This window comes from Chiloscyllium punctatum, chromosome 40 (assembly GCF_047496795.1).
Source record: "Chiloscyllium punctatum isolate Juve2018m chromosome 40, sChiPun1.3, whole genome shotgun sequence".
In the NCBI taxonomy this organism is placed as follows: domain Eukaryota; kingdom Metazoa; phylum Chordata; class Chondrichthyes; order Orectolobiformes; family Hemiscylliidae; genus Chiloscyllium; species Chiloscyllium punctatum.
The window spans coordinates 17,590,616-17,608,951 of NC_092778.1; the positions used below are offsets into that span (position 1 = coordinate 17,590,616).

Here is an 18,336-nt window from a genome sequence, read left to right on the forward strand (position 1 = left end):
TTTTTCTAATTGCTTTTCCTAAGAATATGCACTCAAGTATGTGTACCTTTATATCTTAGATGTTGTTTAGGTGGTGACATGTAAACATTTCACTGTACTCATTTGACTACGTGTGACAATAAAGCTAATTCTAATTCAATTCAATTCAAGGCTAGATGTTGCTTGCTTTGTCTGGTCAGTGTATTAACTGTAATGTTTCAGAACATTTCCTAGAGAAGAAACCAAAAGGCAAAGATCTTTTCTGTGAAATGTCTGCTTTAATTGCAACAACTATGGAAGCCGAGTGCACAGTTTTTGGCTGCAAGATGGAACTCCAAAGTATGGGTGTTAGAAGAACACAAGGGAATGCAAATGTATGAAACTCAAACACTGTGCTCATGACATCAAAGCTTATACTCTACAACCACCTGTTGAAGGAGCAGTGGTCCTAAAGCTAGTGCTTCCAAATAAACCTGTTGGACTAGAACTTGGAGTTGTATGATTTTTTTTAACTTTGAAAGACCATTTGGGTAGACAATGGAAAGAATGTCCATAAGCCAATTGATAATTGGTGTCCATGAAAACATAAGACATAAGGAACAGAAGTAGGCCATTCAGCCCATTGAGTCTGTCCCACCATTCAATGAGATCATGGCTGATCTGATAATCCTCAACTCCAATTTCCCACCTTTACTTCATAAGCCTTGCTTCCCCGACTGATTAAAATATATAGGTCACCTGACAGAAACCAGATTTAATAAGGAATCTTTATAAACTCAGGTTTTGAGTGCAGCACCAGTTGACTGCCCTTCTGACTGGGCAGACAGAGAAAGGCCAGCAAAAAAAACCCTTCTTAACTTCACCAGGGTGCGGAAAATTGTGCCTCGCTTTTACCGAATAATTTACTGAACCAAACCAGATTTTCAGACTGAGGTTTGACTACAACTCTACTGGAATGAGGGCAAGAAACCTCTGGCTACAAGCAGGAAGCCCCTTCAAATCCATCATCGGATGTCTCCAACCCCTATTTCTTTGGTGAACCATCAAGGAAATCTTCAGGACGTTAACATTTCAAGCTTCCATCTTGACAGACTCAAGTGTAACAGTGAATATTTGGACTTTTCTTATGTTTGAGTGTCTGCATGCATGTGTGAGTGGGTGCAGTTGCAAATATATTCATGCGATGAGAAGTATATTTATTATCCTTCTCATAGAGCGCTATAGCATGGAGACAAGCCCTTTGGCCCAAACTGGTCCATGCTGACCAAAATGTCCGTCCGTGCTAATCCCATTTCTCTGCACATGGTTCATATCCTTCTAAACCTTCCCTATTCATGTATTTGACCAAATACCTTTTAAATGTTGTGAATGTGCCCGTCACAACCACTTCCGCCAGCAGCTCATTCCATTTTACACCCTTTGTGTAAAAAAAAAGTTGCCCCTCACGTTTCCTTCTATTCTTTCCCTTCTAACCTTAAACTGGGCGGCACGGTGGCACAGTGGTTAGCACTGCTGCCTCACAGCGCCGGAGACCCGGGTTCATTTCCCGCCTCAGGCGACTGACTGTGTGGAGTTTGCACATTCTCCCCGTGTCTGCGTGGGTTTCCTCCGGGTGCTCCGGTTTCCTCCCACAGTCCAAAGATGTGCAGGTCAGGTGAATTGGCCATGCTAAATTGCCCGTAGTGTTAGGTAAGGGGTTGATGTAGATGTAGATGTAGGGGTAGGGGTATGGGTGGGTACGCTTCGGCGGGGCGGTGTGGGCTTGTTGGGCCGAAGGGCCTGTTTCCACACTGTAAGTAATCTAATCTAATCTAATGGTGCCCTCTAATCCTCGATTCTCGTTAATCTTAGGAGAAAACCTATGTTTTTGTCCTGTTCCTGAGAGTCCCGACGCTTAGAAGGTTAAAACGTCCTCTTTTTTTTAAAAACACATATATCTGTGGCCAGGTAAGAGAGTAGGAGGATCTACCCTGCCCTCTTTCAATTGTCCATAATAGATGCCACAAACAGGTTGAACAATCTCAAGGCATTCCCATCCGAATATTAATGCAAATGGCATCAGGTAAAAAGGGCATTGCCAAACCTCTTGCCACAAGCAGCATGACTGGATTCAGTTTTAAACTTGATTAGAGACAAAATAACTGCAGATGCTGGAATCCAAAGTAGGTAAGTAGGAGGCCGGAAGAACATAGCAAGGCAGGCAACATCAGAGGTGGAGAATTTAATGTTTCGGGCGTAACACTTCTTCAGGTTCCGAGACAGGTACATTAACAACATTATACTCAAAACGTTGACTCCTCCACCTCATGATGCTACTAGGTTTGCTGTGTTCTTCCAGCCTCCTGCTTGTTTTACGTTTAGTTTTAAACTAGCAAATGCTCCATTTAAAACAGGAAATTCACCTCCAATCAAAAAGAATAGATAGTCAAAACATGAAATGGAGTATAACATAAAATGTTGGGACAGTCACTAGGTCCAAACAGCATCCATTGAGATAATGTGGTTGATTGCTGGTCAGGGGATCAACGATGGGCTAATCACGTTTCTCATTCACACGGATCTGTGAAATTGTAATAAAAATTAAAAACACCTTTAGCTGCCTTTGAAAGACAAGCATGACCTCTGGTGGTTCAAACATGCAACATCAGTGAAAGTCTGTGGTCATTTTATTAAGGCAACTCTAGAGATGGAGCTCAGAATTACAGTAAAATATCTGGGCAATAATGTCCAGTCTTTCAATATTTTTAATTTTAGTCACACAAGCAAAAAAATGGAAAGGCATTTTGTCGTAATGAATATTTAGATCTCCAACTAAATTTCTGTGGCACATCTTCTTGATGGATTTGTACTCTCCCCAGGTTAAGTAACAATAATATATTTCACTCAAGTACAAATACTTAAATTTACTGTGTTTTCATCTGCAAACCCCCAAAACCCATTTCTTTCTGACAGCAAAGGTTGTTTTTCCATCAAAATCTGTTGCTCTTGAGGGAGTGCAGCAAAGGGACTGATGTATGAGGGGAGATTGACTAGGTTGGGATTGTTTATCCTGGAGTTCAGACAAATGAGGGAGGATCTCATCGAGACTTAAAAAATTCTAACAGGACTAGACGCAGGGAGGATGATCCCGGTGATGGGTATGTCCAGAATCAGGGGTCACCTTCTGAGGATTCGGGGTGCACCATTTAGGATGGAGATGAGGAGACATTTGATTAGATTTTTAGATTCTCTACAGGGTGGAAACAGGCCCTTCGGCCCAACAAGTCCACACCGCCCCTCCGAAGAGTAACCCATTCCCCTACCCTATATTTACCCCAGACTAACGCACCGAACACTGTGGGGAATTTAGCATGACCTGCACATCTTTGGACTGTGGGAGGAAACCGGAGCACCCGGAGGAAACCCATGCAAACATGGGTAGAATGTGCAAACTCCACACAGACAGTTGGGAATCGAACCCAGGTCCTTGGTGCTGTGAGGCAGCAGTGCTAACCACTGAGCCGCCATGCAGCCCCAAAAGAGAGGTGAGTCTGTGGAATTCATTACCACAGGATGTAGTTGATGCCAAAACATTGAATGTATTCAAGAGGCAGCTAGATATAGCACTTGGGGGTGAATGGGATCAAAGTTTACGGGGAGAAAGCAGGATTAGGCTAATGGGTTGAACGATTGGACATGATTGTGATGAATGACGGAGCAGGCTCGAAGGGCCGAATGGCCTCTTCCTGCTCCTTTTTCAAATCTTTCTATGTAATAGCACACAGACCTTAGAGAATCTTTAAAAATTGTGTTTTTATCCTTTCTCTCTCTATTTTCTGATCCTTACAATATCCATTTCTCGTTGTTTGGCTCTGAAGAAGGCAACATGGTGGAAATGTTGCTGTTTTTCCCTTAAAAGCTGACAGACTGTCACATTTTTTCCTGTATTTTCTTTTTCTGATTTACATCTGCAGCTTTTGTACCTTATTCCTTTCTGTTTTAGCTATTTTTGTCCTACGGCGTAATTATTTACTTTGAGGTTTGCTGGACGAAAAGCTGCTTATTGGACTAGTATGTTGCTTATTTAAATATTTCATCATTGTTATGCACTACATCCAATCTCCAAGATTAAAAATCAGTACAAAACAAACCAAAATTAGTACCTTAATTGCTTACATCAAATCTGAATGGTCATTGGCCACATCAAATGTATTGGTCCCTTTTCTCAATAGTTTTGTTTGGAAACTTTATGAAACTGTATTGTGAGTGTTCCATGCTTCACGAAGAGTGCTCCAATTCCCTATTTACGTCCCCATGTAAATGTAAATGTACAAGATCCCATGGCGCTATTTCAATGAACAGATAAGTTAACCCTTGTACTCTGGCCATTAGTTATTTCTCATTGACCATCTCTAAAATTTTAAAAGGTTTTAAGTGCTGTTTGAGGGAGTTTGCTTTGTATACATTTCCTTCAACAGTACTTTCCAAACCCGCCACATCCACCACCTGAAAGGGCAGGTGTAGTAGATACATGGAAACACCACCACATCTAGGTACACTTCCAGATCAGTATCATCCTGAATTGGAACTATATTGCTGGTTCTTCGCTGTTGATGGGTCAATATCCCGGAACTCCTTTCATAGCAGCATTGTGTGCACCGATGCCAAACGGTTTGCAGCTTTCCATAAAGCAAATCTTCACCACCTTCTCAAGGGCAGTTAGCGACGGGAAATATATGTTGCAGGGTCTAGCCAATGCTGAGTACACTCTATACTAGGTTGATAAGGTGTCAGGTGAGTGTGAGGTGGGTGGGTGCAAGGTAGGGTGGCATGTGGGTATGGGCAAGTTTATGGTTAGTTCATTGTGTAATGGATACAGCACGGTGATTGCTTAGAATGAGCAGTTCAACTTCCAAGATGAGTGGTTAGTGAATTGAGTTGAATTGAATTTATTGTCACGTGTACTGAGGCACAGTGAAAAGCTTTGTCTTGCGAGCAGTACAGGCAGATCACATAGTTAAGTAGCATAGATATTAACTAATAGATAAACAGCAACAAAAACAAAAACAAAGGAGCAGATCCTGTGTGATGATTGTTTCTTTTTCGAAGAGTATTTTTTCATGCTAATCAGTTAGTGTAAAGAGTGGATCCTATGCAGTGATTGGCTATAATAAGCGGTGGATCTTGCACAGAATGTTGGTTTATAAACAATGTAGGTCATGCATGGTGAATTATTACAGTAAGAAATGGATTCTGGACACTGATTGCTTAGTTTCAGGAGTGGATCGTGCATGGTAGTTGCTTAGAGCAAAGGGTGGGTCCTATATAGTGACTCATTAGAACAAGAGGTGAATCCTGCATGGTGGTTGGTTAATACAATAGGTGGATCCTGTAAGGTGATTAGTAAGTACAATAGGTGAATCCTGTATGGTGGTTGGTTTGTGTAAGGGTGGATCCTAAATGGTAATTAGTCTGTACAATAGGTGGATCTTGCATGGTGATTGGTTAGTACAATAGGAGAATCCTGCATAGTGATTGGTGAGTGCAAGGGGCGGTCCCTGCACGGTGATTGGTTAGTGCAAGGGGTGGTCCCTGCACGGTGATTGGTGAATGCAAGGGGCGGTCCCTGCACAGTGATTGGTGAGTGCAAGAGGCGACCTCAAAGTGATTGGTTAGTGTCTCAGCGTTCCCAGAGGGCTGTGCGGTCCAAGATGGCGGCGCCCAGTCCGGGACCTTTGGGCGGGTTCCCGTTCCCTTTGGGAAGTGGCGCCGAGTCCGGAGCTGACCGATCCGGATCAAGAGCAGGAGCAGGAGCAGGAGCAGGAGCAGGAGGAGGCGAGAAGGTGAAGAAACCCTGCCGGGCCTGTGTGGACTTCAAGACGTGGATCCGCGAACAGAAGAAGCAGGTGGTGAGAGTGCGCACGCGCGCGCCCCCGGGGGGGTGGGGGTGGTAAAAGGGTGGCCTGGGGTCGGGGAGGGGAAGTGAAAGTGGTTTTGGGGAGGGGTTGGATTGGGTGAGGGTTGAGGGTTAGGTGGGGGTTAGGTGGGGAAGGGGTGGGGGCCAATGGGACGGTCAGGAGGAGTGGTTGAGAGATGAGGAGGGTGACAATAGACAGAGTCTAGACCTTGGTCTCTTGGAGCTGTGGGTTGCCGGTGTCACCTTTACTGACCCAGGAGCGCGGATGGTCGGGGTGCCGGTCTGATGGAGGGGAAAGAGCTTCACTTCCATCGCACCTTCACAGATGTAGGACTTCCCAAAGATTGGTAGAAGATTTGTAGCTCGGGTGCTCGTTGTTGTGGTTCTGTTCGCCGAGCTGGGAATTTGTCTTGCAAACGTTTCGTCCTCTGTCTAGGTGACATCCTCAGTGCTTGGGAGCCTCCTGTGAAGCGCTTTTTCTCTCTCGCCCGTAGGTGTTCAAAGTTTGGTAGAAGATTTGTAGCTCGGGTGCTCGTTGTTGTGGTTCACAGGAGGCTCCCAAGCACTGAGGATGTCACCTAGACAGGGGACGAAACGTTTGCAAGACAAATTCCCAGCTCAGCGAACAGAACCACAACTTCCCAAAGAGTTCTACCATGGTTTCTGTGTTTATTTAAAGTTGCTGTTATGTTGTGGCAAAGCAGCTGATAATTTGTGCATGGCAAACTCCCCCACACACCATTGCAGTAATGCTGTTTTGTGTCATTAAGTGTAAAGTCTCGCAAGGACTTAGGAATATTGCTCCTGTTCTTTGAATTTGTTCCACGAGAACCTTAATACACATGTGACCTTGGAGCAATGTCTTCTATGGTACAGCAGTTAGCCTAGGTTTTGTGCTCAAGTCCCTGCTTCTGAAGCATGAACCCACAACCTTCTGAATTAGAGACGAGCTAGAACTGACCTCCATACTATTGTGCTTTTTTGCACAATTCAGCAACATGCCCATGCACACAGCGCGAGTCCTTCTTGCATCAGTCAGAACAAATAAGTTGTTCATAGCTATTCGTTAATTCTTGACTGTTAGTTTTTCTCATCCACAGTATATTTATTATAACCGATAAACAAAAGCGTTCAAAGGAAACCATTTAAAACAAACTTATTTTTAAAGCTACTTTGATTTTACATCATAAAATCCATCCAGACCAGTTGCTTTCTGTGGATTCATTCTGATGAAGGCTAATCTGCTGTCTGCAGAGTGACTGTTCAAATCAATCATAGAATGCATTGAATTAATTAGTGAGGAATGCATTGTTGTCAGTGATTCTACTCAACTTTACTTCGTAGCCTGGGCAATTGGGGATAAATCTGAGCAATAAGTGCTGCCCAACCAGAGAAGCTCTCATCCCATAAATGATTTCTTGTTAAAAATGGATTGAGCAGTGGCAAACGAAACTTAATCAAGATAAGTGTGAGGTGATACAATTGGGCAGGACAAGTAAGGCAAGGGAACACAGGAATGGTGGCACCAAGGATCAAAGGGTACTTGGTGAGTGTGGCCACTGGTCATAGAGTCATAGAGATGTACAGCACGGAAACAGACCCTTCGGTCCAACCCGCCCATGCCAACCAGATATCTCAACCGAATCTAGTCCCACCTACCAGCACTCGGCCCATATCCCTCCAAACCCTTCCTATTCATACATCTATTCAAATGCCTTTTAAATGTTGCAATTGTACCAGCCTCTACCACTTCCTCTGGCAGCTCATTCCATACATGTACCACCCTCTGTGTGAAAAAGTTGCCCCTTAGGTTTCTTTTATATCTTTCCCCTCACCCTAAACCTATACCCTCTAGTTCTGGAACCCCCCCCCTGACCCCAAGGAAAAAACTTTGTCGATTTATCATATCCATGCCCTTCATAATTTTGTAAACCTCTATAAGGTCACCTGCTGTTATTAGCATAACGTTTAGGAATAGGGCAGTGATGCTGGAATAGTATAAACCGCCAGTTTGGCTACAGCTAGATTAATGTAAACCGTTCTGAAATCCATTTAATGAAGGGATGTGATAGCACTGGAGAGAGTGCAGAGGAGATTTACCAGAATATTGCCTGGGCTGAAGAGTTTAAGTTTTGAAAATAAATTAGACTGGGTTTTGTTTCCCTTAGGGCAGTGGAGGCCCAGTCTCTGGATTCATTTAAGAAAGAATTGGATAGAGCTCTTAAAGATAGTGGAGTCAAGGGTTATGGAGATAGGGCTGGAACAGGATACTGATTGGGAATGATCAGCCATGATCATATTGAATGGCGGTGCAGGCTCGAAGGGCTGAATGGCCTACTCCTGCATCTATTGTCTATTGTCTATTGTCTATTAGTGGTGAGGAAACTGAGGGGGTAGGGGGGTATGATTGATGTGTGTAAAGTTAGGAGCGGCAGGGTGGACAGGAAGAATGGTAGAGCAGAAACCTTCATAGCTTTGAAGAAATATTTGGATTCGCTCTTGCAATGCCAAGGTATACAAAGCTATGGTCCAAATACTGGAAAATGAGATTAGAGTTGGGAGGGGATTGTTTTTGACTGGTTGGACAGTTTGGGCATGTTTCTTCTGGAATTTAGAAGAGCAAGTGGTGACTCAATTGAAGTATGTAAGGACTGAATGAACCTGACGTGGTAGACATGGAAAGATGTTTCCTCTGGATGAGTCCAGAACTATTTAATAATTAGGTGTCGGCCTTTTAGGGTAGAGATGAAGAGAGTTTTTTTTCTCAGCATTGTGTGCGTTTGGAACTCTGCCTTAGAAAGCGGTGTGGAGGAATGGTTAGCCAGTGGGATAATGCCGGGTTACAGGGGTGGGCTAGGGATCTGGGTGGGATGCTCTTCAGAGGTGTGGAGGTGAAAGCAAAGTGGCGCTGTGATCATTGAATGTTTTTAAGGCGGAAGTAGTTATAGTTTCTTTATACACAAGGGAATCAATGGTGCCCCAGGTAGATGGAAGTGTGGGATCAACCATGATCTTATTGGAGGGGGGGGGGGAGGCGACGTGCTTGAGGGGGCCGAATGGCCTACTTCTACTCTTAATTGATTTTATTTTAGATTTGCTCTGCTCGTTCAACTACAGAATGTTGCAGAAGACCTGGATAAAGAGCGTCCTGTTGAATGCCCTTTAGACCGAGAGGAACTGGGGAGAAACACTTGGTCTTTCCTACATACAATGGCTGCATATTACCCAGACCAGCCCACCAATAATCAGCAGGAAGACATGAAACAGTTTATTTCTTTGTTTTCAAAATTCTTTCCGTGTGAAGAATGTGCCGAAGACCTGAGAGACAGGTCAGTGTTGTATAATTAATTTTGCATTTTCTTTTTGTAGTTATTGGGAGAATCCCTTGACCATCTTTTCCACGCTCTCATCCCTCTGGGCTAATCTGGAATAAAATATCATTAAAGCTAATTAAAAAGCAAAAGTAAATCTGATATTGACACAGTATCAAAATAAATACTCAAAATAAATAGTGATATCTTGAAATAACTTGGGTGGCATGGTGACTCAGCGGTTAGCACTACTGTCTTTCCTGATGAAGGACTTTTGCCCGAAACGTCAGTTCTCCTGCTCCTCGGATGCTGCCTGACCAGCTGCGCTTTTCCAGCATCACACCTCCATTGCTGTCTCATAGCTTCAGGGACCCGGGTTCGCTTCCACCCTTGAGTGATTATCTGTGTAGAGTTCTCCCTATGTTTGTGTGGGATTGCTGCAGATGCTTTGATTTCCTCCAACAGTCCAAAGATGTGCAGGTTAAGTGGACTCACCATGCTAAATTGCCCATAGTGTCCAGGGAATTGCAGGTTAAGTGGGTTAGTCAATGGGTTAGTGGGAACATGCAGGGTTACAGGGATAGGGTAGGGGTCTGAGTCTGGGTAGGATACTGTTCAGGGGGTCGATGTGGACTCAAAGGGCTAAATGGCCTGTTTCCGTACTGTAGATATTTGATTCTCTCAACATTTTTTATTGATTTTAACTGTGCGATTTTTGTGAAGCCTTTCCTTCTTATTTTTTAACCTTAATTTAAATTAGGCTAAGTTGGCTTTTTGTTCTTCTTTTGTCTCCACATTCCTATACAGTTTGCAAATGTTACTATCTTTAGAAAAATTTGCTTGACTAAAATCTGATCCTGTTTATTAAATGGAAAAACAAAAATTGACAGGGGTCATTCATTTAGTGAATATCAATTTCCAGAACCACTACCTAGCTTGCTGAGTTTATGGCAATTAGTTAAAAGATGGGACCCACCTCTGTGATGTGCAGCGTTGTTTCCATCTCTCTACAAGTGTATAATGGGTTTGTACTGAAGTCCCAACTGTACAGATTGGCTGGCTGGTCAGGGGCCATGTTCTGTCTTTAACCAAGAGCTACTGTCTCCATGGTACTTCAAAGGCTGCCATTCAACAGAGCTGGCTTGTCAGAAGGAACTTGTTAATTATTGACTTAAAGGCTACCAATGTTCCCAAGTGCTGGTATATCTTGCTTAGGGAAAGCTGCTCCATCGAAGGTGCTGAGATGGAAGCTGGACATTAAGGCAGGTTGAACAGGTCATTATAAAGTGGCAATTAAGGTAAGGCAGTGACGGTTTTAAAAAAAACTTGAGATCTGATGAAGGGCTTATGCCCGAAATGTTGACTCTCCTGCTCCTCATTTCCAGCGCCACACTTTTCGATTCTGACTCTCCAACATCTTCAGTCCTCACTTTCTCCTTGAGATTTTCTGTCAGTAGTTGTGTGGGAGAGTGATGTTTTTGAAGACAGGAGGCCAGGGTATATGTTTTTATTCATTCACAGGATGTAGGTATTGCTGGCTAAACCAGCATTTATTGTCCATTTGGAGTCAACCACTTGCTGTGCAGACTAGAGTCAGATGTGCGTCAGACCGGTAATGATGGCAGCTTCCTTCTCTAAAAGACATTAGTGAACCAGGGAATTTACTCCTAATTCCACATTTGTTATTGAATTTGAATTCTACTATCTGCTGTGACAGGATTCAAATCCAGGAGCTCGGAATGTCCCTTGATTAATATTCCCCTGGTAATCCCACCAGGCCATCACCTCCCCCATTAAGTGTAGGGTTCCAGTTATGGTGCACATTGGAGTATTCAGTCGTGTGAGATGATGTCATACCAACTGTTGCAAGCTGCTTTGCAGTTCACTCAGCCCCTCCTTTCCTGAAGGGCAGTGATCATTGTGAAGTGGTGGTCACTAACAGGTTGTTCTGTCAGAGGAGCAAACACAGTTCAGCTCATCTAACCTTCCCTGATAACAACACGAGCTTCTCCAGCAGACGTTAGTATCACTGAGCTCCACAGCACAGGAAAATGCCCTTTGGTTCATCGAATCTGTGCTGATCAAAAACAACCACCTAACTATTCCAATCCCATTCTCCAGCACTTGGCTCATAGTCTTGTATGCCTTTGCATCGCAAGTACACATCTAATTATTTTTGAACATTACAAGGTTTTCTGCCTCTACCACCTTTATAGGTTTCCACCATCCTCTGGGTGCAAAAGCTGTTCCTTGCATCCCCTCTAAATCTTCTGCCCCTTACCTTAAACCTGTTCCCATGGTCATTGATCCCTCTACCAAACGGGAAAAGTTTCTTCCTGTCTATGCCCGTCCTAACTTTATACATCTCAATTGTGTCACCCTTCAGTCTCTTCTGCTGTAAGGAAAATAACCCCAATCTTTCCAATCTCTCCTCAAAACTGAAACTCTCCAGCCCAGGTAAATGTTCTGTGCACCCACTCTAGTTCACTCGCATCCCTCCTGTAATCAGGGTTTCAGAAGTCTACCCAATACTCTTGCTATGGCCCAACCAATGTTTTATACAGTTCTGGTGTAACCTTCCTGCTCTTAAACTCAACGCCTCAACTAATAAAGACCAGTATCTCAAACTCTGGTAGCCACTTTATCCACGTTCCACTTCCTTAAGGGACTGTTAGCCATGGACACCAATGTCCCTCGGTGCTGGGTAGCAAAAATAATCCAGTCTCTGGCTGTTTCCCTCTATTCCTGCAAAAGAAGTGGCACTGAAACCAAATGGAAAATACTGCAGCTGCAACTATGTTTTGGCACACATGATCTGAGAATCCTTTGAACCGATGTGATGTGATGAGGTTGCTCTCTATGTGAAACAGTTACATTTATGAAATGCACATAATTAACTTGTGGAGATGTGGTTAATCATGGGCTAATGTTTGAGAGAGGTAACGGAGTGGTTGTGAGGTGAATGCTGTTTGATGTAGCCTCATGGTTGATATTTCGCCAATTGAGGCTGCACATTAGACAGTTGGAAAGGCTGGTGGCAGCAGGAAGGGAGCTGCATTATACAATGTGAATGCTTTTCTTTTAATTATCTCTCTAAGCACTGGTATTCCTCTGAAAAAGAAAGTGATTTGGATTTCTGATTCATGTTAGCAAGCTCTGCAGGATTGTCTCTGTGCAGTGTAGACAAGCAAGAGGCTGGGAGAACACAGCAAGTCAGGCAGCATCCGGAGGTGGAGATGTCGATGTTTCAGATGTAACCCATCTCCACCTCCTGACTTGCTGTGTTCGTCCAGCCTCCTGCTTGTATATCTTGGATTCTAGCATCTGCAGTTTATTTTGTCTCTATGATGTGGGGCAGTGTTAAGGGTAGTTGATGTGAAGAGACATTGCACAGTGAAACATTCAGCAAACTTTGCTTTGGAATCCTCACATGATACTAGTCTTGTCGTTCTTCCAGACTGAAGACCATGCCTCCCGACACCAGCACCAGGTACAAACTTTCGCAGTGGATGTGCCTTCTCCATAATGACATTAGCAAGCGAATAGGAAAACCAGAATTTGACTGCTCCAAGGTGGATGAACGATGGAGGGATGGATGGAAGGATGGTTCATGTGATTGATTTAAAAACTTTTCAAGTTTTATTTTGACTCCGACCTATTTGATATTTTTCTCCCTGATCTTGACGACATGCTTTTTACCCAATTTTGATAATATTGAAAATTACAAAACTTAATTTTCCCCACTTATTTCTACATTCTTGCCTCACTATTCCCAAATTAAGATAGATGATCTCTCAACGTGCTCCCTCACTTAGAAACATGGGAGACAGGTGATGGAATAATTGCACTTTAAACAATTGCTCTTATTCTTTATCCTCTAGGGGGTGCAGTTGCTTCAGGATAGTGATTTGCTTTTGTGGTAAAGTCTCTCCTTCCTGATATTTGAAAATGTCTCCATCCAGATGAAGTGATCACTTTAAATATTTGGTTCCATTTTGCTGTTAAACAGGTAATACTGATCTACAGCCGCATGGAGAGAATCATAAATATCTTTGCGTGGCTGAGCCTAATAAACCAAGCATAGCGAAGTTAACTTTGTGTACCTGTCAAAGGGTATTTATGAAATACCAGTTAATGAGTGAATTTATGAAATTGCTGGGATAAAGTAATTCTGATCTCTTTGAAGTGATGCAAGTGATGGTAAACAGAAACAAATTGCATAAATTGAGTAGGGTTATGTTAATGAATAGTGATCAGTATCCAAAGAACAACATTTTGTATAACTGATTTACATCTGTACTCATGTATCTTCAAGCCTGGTTTTGGACTCTGGATTATATATGGCAGTTAATATTGGCACTGTATTGCATAGCAATTTTAAGACATTGTGCATAAATTGCGCTGTAAATGCATATTGCAATCTGCCATCTACCAACTCTACATTGATTGTTTAGAAATATTAATGGAATAGACATTTTTAGGTCTGTTATAATATTTTATAAGACTTGAAGAACATACGTCTGAAATATGTCTAATGTTGGAACAGTAGAAGATCCTTAATGGCAGGCTACAGCTTTCATCTGAATACTGTATCTGATCTTCACAGCTGAAAGACACTACAGACATTTTGGGATAAAATTAAAACAAAGGAATGGAGGACTTATATAAAGCTCAGAAAAGTTGCAATAAAGTATTTGCACTAAAATTATACAAATGCAACTTGTCTGGGCTGGTTGTAAGAGTATCTGCTAAGATTTGGAGTTTGAATAACTCCGCTATCAATCATCATGCAAAGATTATTTCTTTAAATGGCCATACTTTATCTGTCCCTAAGGTCTATATGTAGCATCCTGCTGTTGTAAAGTTTCAATCCTGGGAGGAAGTGCACTCTACAACACACTGCCTGTTAAAAATCAGTCAGTTTGAGTACCCAGCTGTGGGTGCAGGAAATTAATAAAATTTAAAATTATTGTGTAAAAGTATGCAAAGCTGTGTTTGCTGCAGCTGTGATATTTAGTGGTAATTAATTATGGCATGCTGTTTTCAACCACTGACAAGCATTCATGATTTCTAATTATTTTGTGAATTTGTTTGGTTACTATGAGTTGTGTTGAGTGTAGACATGTGCAGATTGTCTTGATGAGTGAGCTGAATTGCCATCTGTTAAATCTGAAAATTGAGCACCACTCTCAATCAGTACCTGAAACATGCTGAGTGTGTTGCTTGATAATGTAGTGGTCACCCGTTTGGGGTATAATCTGCCTGTGTTTTATATATTCACTAATACTGCAAACAGGAGAGTTGGCCCATTTACTGTGAGGGATTGACTGATTTAGACTGAGTTAAAAATCACATGGCACCAGGTTATAGTCTAACAGGTTTATTTGTAAGTACTAACTTTCGGAGCGCTGCTCCTTCATGGAGCAGGATTATAAGACACAGAATTTCTGCGTCTTGTGCTCCTGTTCTACAGCTACCTGATGAAGTAACGATGCTCTGAAAGCTTGTACTTCCAAATAAACCTGTTGGACTATAACCTGTTGTCGTGTGATTTTTAACTTTGTCCACCTCAGTCCAACACTGGCACCTCCACAGTGTCATGATTTAGACTGGACATTGTGGTACAGAAGGTACTTAAACTCACTCAGGTTGCTTAGCATATTTAATAACCACAACCATTTGATATACTGAAGAGACCTTAAAGTGTGCAGTTTTTTTTTTAGAAAAAGCCCCTTTATTTTAAACCAAGTGATTATATTATGGGAACTCTGTGTTCTCATTGGTAATCACTGATAACTCCCAGTTTAGGATGTGGGAGAAAAGCACTCAATTTCAGTTTCTAAGGTTGGTCCATCATATAAGGAGATGCAGTATTGCTGGTTTCAAAGTTGCTAAAATGCTGCAAGGTTTGGCATTTTGAACTCTGCACCATGGCATTCTTGTGTACTAGACTTCAGTCACTGCATTATCTTGTTCTTACTGCATCAGCCTATAAGTACTTGTTTATCATTATATATGTTCTGGAGTACCTGCCTACGTTGATCATTAGTGTACAATTGGAATTTGTTACAAGAGTTTTGCTCAAAGTGTTGTAAATGTGTTTAAGGAAGACCAAAGTAAGATATTTAATATTGCACTAAATGATGGGAGCAGTTGCGTGCGAACAAAATTCTTGTTACTGCTGTGAAATTTGAATATTCTGTTCTATTGTGATGGGAAGTTTACTCTTTTGCAAAATGTCCTTGTGCATCTTTTGGATTTGTCATGCTATAAAAACACCAAGGATGGCCCATCTGCAAATGATTGACTTTAATAATGTACATGTACAATAATGCACCTATCACATTAGATTCTGTACAGTACGATGTGAGAGAAACCCAGTCTACAATAGTCATTACATTCTCAAATCCTTGTACCTCCTCCATTCTAAAATTGATCTTCACAAATGAGAGTTTTTTAAACAAAATAGAATTAGATTTATTTGTTCAAATAGCAATTACTTACAATTCAGCTGAATGAGACCATTTTTCCAAGATTTTGATTGAAGATGTAAATAATTTAAATAATGTTTTTAAAATTTTGTACACTGCATTATGTATTTATGATTACCAGGTTGGTCGGGTGGACAGTTTTTACTTGATAATCCTCTTTTGGAAAGCCAACTCTTTCCCTCCTTAGCTGATTCTTAAATGAGCCCAATACCTGTGCCTCAAACACCAGCCATTGATCACCCTTTGTGAATTCTTCACAACCCCATAACTGTTGCCTTGTCCTGGATTGCATGGGTGTATCTGGATGTCCCTTTTGAGGTTTATTTACTCTGTCTTGTATATATCCTAAGAGCCTCTCTGGTTTTCTTTTTGAAGCTGAATGACATCACCTCTTTCTTCTAAGTTTGGAGATCAGTCGTTTTTCCTTCTGGATTGCTGGACTATGTTGTGCCAAATAGCAAAGGTATATGCGTGACTGTGAGTAAGGTTTTCAACTGAATGGACTTGACGACATAACCCAGAACAAGTTCGGCACTCTACAGCTTTCCGCGCTCGACACTGAGTTCAACAACCTTCAGTTAGATTTGATTTCATTTTGTACTATTTTTTATTAATCCTCCAATTTATGTTTTGCTGGGTTTGTCTTGTCTGGTTTCTTTCTTCATTCCTATTTGTTATATATAGGTGGTTTTTACATTTTAAAAATGTCATACTTCATATAATGCTTCCTAGTTTTCCTGACAAGGGTGTTGTTTGGCCTTCTCAAATCACTGCAGACTGTTGTGCAGTTTTGTCCAGAGTGCTATTAGTCAAGAGTGCAACAGTGATAGAGGAACATTTTATACTTAAACCTATGAATTTGTTTCTGCATTCCTGGCAAGACCATGTTCTGAGTTGGCATTCACTTCTCTTTTTAGATGAAAGTGAGAGACAGCTCACTTAACAGCATTAAAAATCCTTTCATTGTCACATTTAATTCAAAATAATCATAATTAAAAATGAAACTTCCACTTGAGGAAACAGTGGTTGTATTAGTTGGTAACAGGGTTTGCAGCAATAGGAAAACAGAATTTATTCACTGAGCAGATTGACAATAATGATTGAAGATCCAAAGAGGAAGACCATATTGGAAATTATATCATGGAGACAATTGTTCACTCAAAGTATTGCAGATTAAATGAATTTTCTTTTGAACAGCTTCCGTTTCATGAATGATCGTAACAATGGGCTGTAATTTAGTTATTGTAATAATTTTGTTTCACCTACGCAGATGGTTCCTTAGCAACCACGCTACCACCAGTGAACAAGAGACCTAACTTAAATAATTGAAAGGGACAAGAAATGACAGCCATTGAAATAATGACAGAATTGCTTTTGTTTTAGCTCCTTTTTTGAACATGTCATTGGTCACCTTAATTGTGAGCATATGTTTGGACCTTTTGCCAGATGTGAAAATGAATAAGAATGTTTCTTTATATTTGTATCCCATGGCATAAGCAGCTGTTGTGTTGGAAATCATTGAATGTATCAATGTTGCTTATCATTATTTATTTGGTTCCAGCTGTTGAATAAATATAATGTTCAACAAGTCCTTGATATTTGACTTGCCTCTGTCAGGAGGAGCTACGTGCAATTCCAGTTAACCACAACAGTCTCGGTTCTTCTCCCAGTGCTATTAGGCAGGGAGTTCCAAAAGTTTGACTCAGTGATAATAGAAACTTTGCGACAATCTTCATGACAAACAAGAAATTAAAAATAACATCTCCATTGGAAGGAATCAAGTCTTATGCATCAAATGGAAACCTTTCCCAGTGCCGAGTAAACAACAGATTCACTACGAGGGCAGATTGATAATTTTAAGTACAAAGGATGAAGCCATGTCAGAGATCATAATGTAGAGTTTATTGTTGAAGCTAGTGCAGTTCGAAGGAAATTTTTAAAGGTGTTTGATAAAATGCTACATAATAGACTCGGTCATACAGCACAGAAACAGACCCTTGGATCCAACTTGTCCATGCCAATCAAATTTCCCAAACTAAACTCCTCCCATTTGCCAGCATTTGACCCATATCCCCCTAAACTTTTCATAATCATGAACCTACCAAATGTTGAAATGGTACTTGCATCTACCACTTCTTCTGGTAGTTCGTTCCCCACACGAACCACACTGGGAAAAAGTTGCCCCTCAGGACCTTTTTAAAATCTTTCTCTCTCACTTTAAAATATGCTATGTAGTTTTGAATTACTCTACCCTAGGGAAAAGACCCTTGCTATTCGCCTCCTTGTCCCTCATGATTTTATAAACCTGTATAAGATTACCTTGCAACCTCCTATGCTCCAGTGGAGGAAAAAAAAATGTCCCAACCTATCCAGCCTTTTCTTATAACTCAAACTGTCCATCCTGGTAAATCTTTTCTGAACCCCCTCCAATTTAATAATATCCTTCCTACAGCAAAATTCTGAGCAAAATTTGGATTAAAGGACAAATGACAGAGTAGTTTTCTTTTAGGAGACAGAGAACGTAATAATTGCTCATCAGACTGGATGATGCCTCCAGAGATAAGTATTTGGACTACTACCTTTTTTGGACCATTGGATATGATCACGGGCCAAAGGTTGGAGATGAGGCAAGTTTTCAGCTGCTTCAGCAATAAGGGTG

At 41.5% G+C, this 18,336-nt stretch overlaps 1 protein-coding gene across 2 annotated transcripts; it reads left to right on the plus strand.

Moving 5' to 3' along the window:
- Nucleotides 1-5,643: 5,643 nt before the first annotated feature.
- Nucleotides 5,644-17,265, plus strand: gfer (growth factor, augmenter of liver regeneration (ERV1 homolog, S. cerevisiae)). Of its 2 annotated transcripts, none has more exons than XM_072559389.1 (3): nt 5,644-5,867; nt 8,993-9,204; nt 12,644-17,265. In XM_072559389.1, exons 1-3 carry the CDS (start codon nt 5,670-5,672, stop codon nt 12,804-12,806), a joined length of 573 nt encoding a protein of 190 aa, XP_072415490.1. In that variant the 5' UTR covers nt 5,644-5,669; the 3' UTR covers nt 12,807-17,265. The 2 variants fall into 2 exon arrangements, with proteins under 2 accessions (XP_072415490.1, XP_072415491.1); XM_072559390.1 differs by having other exon boundaries at nt 5,644-5,864.
- The last annotated feature ends 1,071 nt before the right edge of the window (nt 17,266-18,336 follow it).

Bases quoted from the DNA above. Each gene is read 5' to 3' on its own strand.
- gfer (XM_072559389.1), top strand. From the start codon at position 5,670: ATGGCGGCGCCCAGTCCGGGACCTTTGGGCGGGTTCCCGTTCCCTTTG. The intron at 5,868-8,992 runs GTGAGAGTGCGC...GTTCAACTACAG, and splicing joins GCGAACAGAAGAAGCAGGTG to AATGTTGCAGAAGACCTGGA. The intron at 9,205-12,643 runs GTCAGTGTTGTA...TCGTTCTTCCAG, and splicing joins GCCGAAGACCTGAGAGACAG to ACTGAAGACCATGCCTCCCG.